Raw genomic sequence first — 3,484 nt, 5'->3', positions numbered from 1 at the left:
GACCGGATTCTTTTACGGTGATGGCTCAGATATGGATTCTAATCTTATGTCTCTACATAACAGGTACGTTCATGAGCTTCTTATAAGATCTTCTGTCATCAATAACTCTTAATTCTTAGATTTTGCTTTTAACTGTGCTTGTTAAAATGTTATTAGCTATTGTTTTTATCAGTTTAGCTCTGATCTGATTGTATATATTGTATCTTGTAGGTTCTGCTCAAGCTGTGGATCTTTCTGATGCATCATTTGTCTCAGCTAAGCCTGGTGAACCTGTTACTCTACACTGCAAATTTGTAGAAAAGTTTCCTCAAAATAATTGGGTTTGGTACAAACAAAGATCAGGACAGGAACCTCAGGAAGTGGCAGTGAAGTTACCCTCTAGAGACCCCACTGAGAGTTCATCAGACTCAAAAATCAGATTCAAAATAAACAAGAATTTTTCTCTGACTATTGAACAAACTACTAAAGATGATGAAGGAATGTACTTCTGTGGAAAAGGAGAAGAAAACACCATTACATTTTCTCATGGCACATTTTTAGCCGTGGCAGGTGATGATATTATGATTTTACTCTTCATTATCATATAAAACATATGCCTGTGTCAAAAATATTAATATACACTAAGATTTTGCAATGTTTTTATTTTCTTGACCAGCTCAACCTCAGTTAAATGTATCAGTTGTCCAAACTCCAGCATGGAGGTCAGTTTCTCCAGGAGAGTCGGTCACTCAGCAGTGCATGGTCCACTCTAAGACTGGAGCAGCTGAACTCCGAGTGCTCTGGTTCAGAGCTGCTGCAGGACAATCCTTTCCTGAAATCATTTACGCTCATCAGAACAGCAGCAGCCGTCAGTGTGAGATCAGCTCTTCTACACACAGCTCTGTGTACAGCTTCTCCAAGAACAACTTCAGCCTCTCTGATGCTGGAACTTACTACTGCGCTGTGGCCGCTTGTGGGAAAATCATTGTTAGCAATCAAGCATCTGTGCAACTGAGTGAGTAATATTTAAGAATTTTAAAATGATTGGTCATTGGTGACTTGTGTGATGGATGTAGATATTAGAAGTGATGTTCTTTCACTTTATTGACTGAGGTAATTATATTGCATGCCATCTTTATAAGTATTTAGCCCTGCTATCATTCCAAGGGAGAACTTTTTTTGCATTCAGTATTTGCAAAAGTTTTAAGAATAAATATGTTTAAATCAAGTTATGTAAGACGTGTTTATTTGCCCAAAAAAGTTGTAATAGTAGAATAAACACAAATAATAATTTAATCTGCAATTGAAATCAATTCAGCGCTTCTTTAAATTAAGTCAGCAACAGCGAATTTGCACAAATTAATACATTACCCTATATTTTTTAACTACCTCACAAGACACCAAATATTATGTTGAAAACTTGAAATACTTACTTTGTACTGTATCCATATTTATTTATATTTATTCTAATGTAGTATTTATCTTTTGCTTAGCAACAACACAGCTACTGTTGAGAAAAACAATTTGCTTCATTGCCTTTTTATACGTGTGTTTTCTGAGCTTCACTCATACATTTGCTAATGTAGTTCTCAGGAGGGGAACAAGAACAGAGAAACTACTGATATGAAAGTATGAGTACTTAAATAAAATCTTACTCAGTTAAATTTGAAGTACAGAGCTAAAAATCTTGTGAGTGGGAGTCATAATGTAACAATATCTAAATAATCTTCATGTATATAAGAGCAAAAAGCAGCTGTTTTATCAAATGAATGAAACATTTTTGTTCAGGGTGTGTAAGGTAGCTTATGTGTCTTTAAAATGTAAGCAAAAAATTATGTAAACTTAAATTTAAATTCAGTTTAAATAAATGTAGACTTTTCTAAGCAAATTTTAATGTATTTATGTAAATATGTATTTGTTGATTTGTTTATTTATTTATTTCAGAGGGGCCTGTGGATCCTGTTTTAATCTTTCTGGGAGCAGCTTTGGGACTGTGTGTGGTTGTGATCTCTGCTGAAACCATTATAATCTTTAAGAGGAGAAACAGTGACCACTGCAGTGGTGAGGGGAGAATTTGACAGTTGTTGATTATATATACACACATATACACACACACACACACACACATATATGTGTATATATATATATATATATATATATATATATATATATATATATATATATATATATATAATAAAAACAGCACAATTACAAACAGGAGAAAATGAGTGCACCTTAGACCAAACAAACTTCTTGTACTAACTAAAAAACACATAATATTACCATAGATTACATTATATTATCCTGATAGAAAATTTTAAAAAGAGTTTATGTGTTACATATAGAATTGATGAGTTGTAAGAGGTTTTAGGTGTTTCCCATGAACTTTCTTCAGCTGAACAAAGTAGTCTGGAATATAACACTTTATCAGACTGTAGTAACATTTAGATATTTAATGTGAATGCATTCAGTATGCTTGTGCAAACTAACTATGAATGTAAATGCAGTGAAAGTGCTGCAAATGTCAACTTGGTGAATAAAAATGTTGCCTGAACTAAACATGATGCTGTATTTTCTTTTTCCACTACAGAGAAAAAACTACAATGTTCATCAGCAGAGAACACAACCAATCAGGTAACACCTGTGATCTGTACCACTTTCAGAAGATGCTGATACTGTTTAACCCACAGAGAACTTACTTAACCTTCTGTGTTCTTCCTCACAGACTGCTGAGAGTCTGAATTACGCTCCCATCCATTTCAAAGAGAACAAACCCAAACCTGGACGAGTGAAGAGAGAACAGCCTGAAGACATTGTTTACTCTCAAGTGAGAAGCTCTAATGCTAAAGCTCATCGGTCTCATCGCTAGATCTCTTTCCTGTAGTGAGCAGTAGTGAAGTTTGGGGATGTTTTTATTCTACTGGGATATTCAGAGCTGCACATGATCTCCAGGTTAGTTTAGTGATGTTTGTTATTATTTCTCTTGATTTTGGACTGTGAGGGTGTTTGCTGTTTTTGTTGATGTTTGCCAGGATCTACAGTGAAGTGCTATGCTTTGATTAGCAGTTTGCTCAAAAAAGAGTGAATATGTTTTTTCTCTAAATATATGCTTTTTTTTTAAGTAACTTGCTATTTTATAGTAGCTGTATTGAAATTACTTGAAATTATTCATGGTAAAGTGTATAAAATAATACATAATAATATATTTTATCAAGTGACAAAATATTGTGAATAACATTATTTACCATAATAACATAAATAACATAAATATTGTGAATAACAGTATATAATACAATATTTCTGCTAATAACAGAGATGACTCATAAACTGTAAAGCAATGGATGCCAAGCCTATTAAACCAGAATTATTTATTATCATTATCATTTCATGTCCTTAAGACTAAGGAAAGCAATCGCTTCTTTCCTCAGGTTGACTCTATTATAGTATGTTCAATACATGGTCTGGCACATTTACTGTTTTTGCAATGATGGTATAATTTTAGCAA

At 33.3% G+C, this 3,484-nt stretch overlaps 1 protein-coding gene across 1 annotated transcript; it reads left to right on the top strand.

Annotated features, from left to right (window-relative positions):
* Positions 1-247: 247 nt before the first annotated feature.
* On the top strand, positions 248-3,022 carry LOC119263862. The gene is made up of 5 exons (XM_037540536.1): positions 248-549; positions 656-994; positions 1,924-2,040; positions 2,570-2,613; positions 2,705-3,022. The coding sequence occupies exons 1-5, from the start codon at positions 480-482 to the stop codon at positions 2,846-2,848; spliced, it is 714 nt and encodes a 237-aa protein (XP_037396433.1). The 5' UTR covers positions 248-479; the 3' UTR covers positions 2,849-3,022.
* Positions 3,023-3,484: the final 462 nt, after the last annotated feature.

This window comes from Pygocentrus nattereri, chromosome 8 (genome assembly GCF_015220715.1).
Source record: "Pygocentrus nattereri isolate fPygNat1 chromosome 8, fPygNat1.pri, whole genome shotgun sequence".
Taxonomy (NCBI): domain Eukaryota; kingdom Metazoa; phylum Chordata; class Actinopteri; order Characiformes; family Serrasalmidae; genus Pygocentrus; species Pygocentrus nattereri.
The sequence above is the reverse complement of the archived record's forward strand: the minus strand, read 5'-3'. Positions and strand labels throughout refer to the sequence as shown.

Bases quoted from the DNA above. Each gene is read 5' to 3' on its own strand.
- LOC119263862 (XM_037540536.1), top strand. From the start codon at position 480: ATGTACTTCTGTGGAAAAGGAGAAGAAAACACCATTACATTTTCTCAT. The intron at 995-1,923 runs GTGAGTAATATT...TATTTATTTCAG, and splicing joins TCAAGCATCTGTGCAACTGA to AGGGGCCTGTGGATCCTGTT. The intron at 2,041-2,569 runs GTGAGGGGAGAA...TTTCCACTACAG, and splicing joins AAACAGTGACCACTGCAGTG to AGAAAAAACTACAATGTTCA.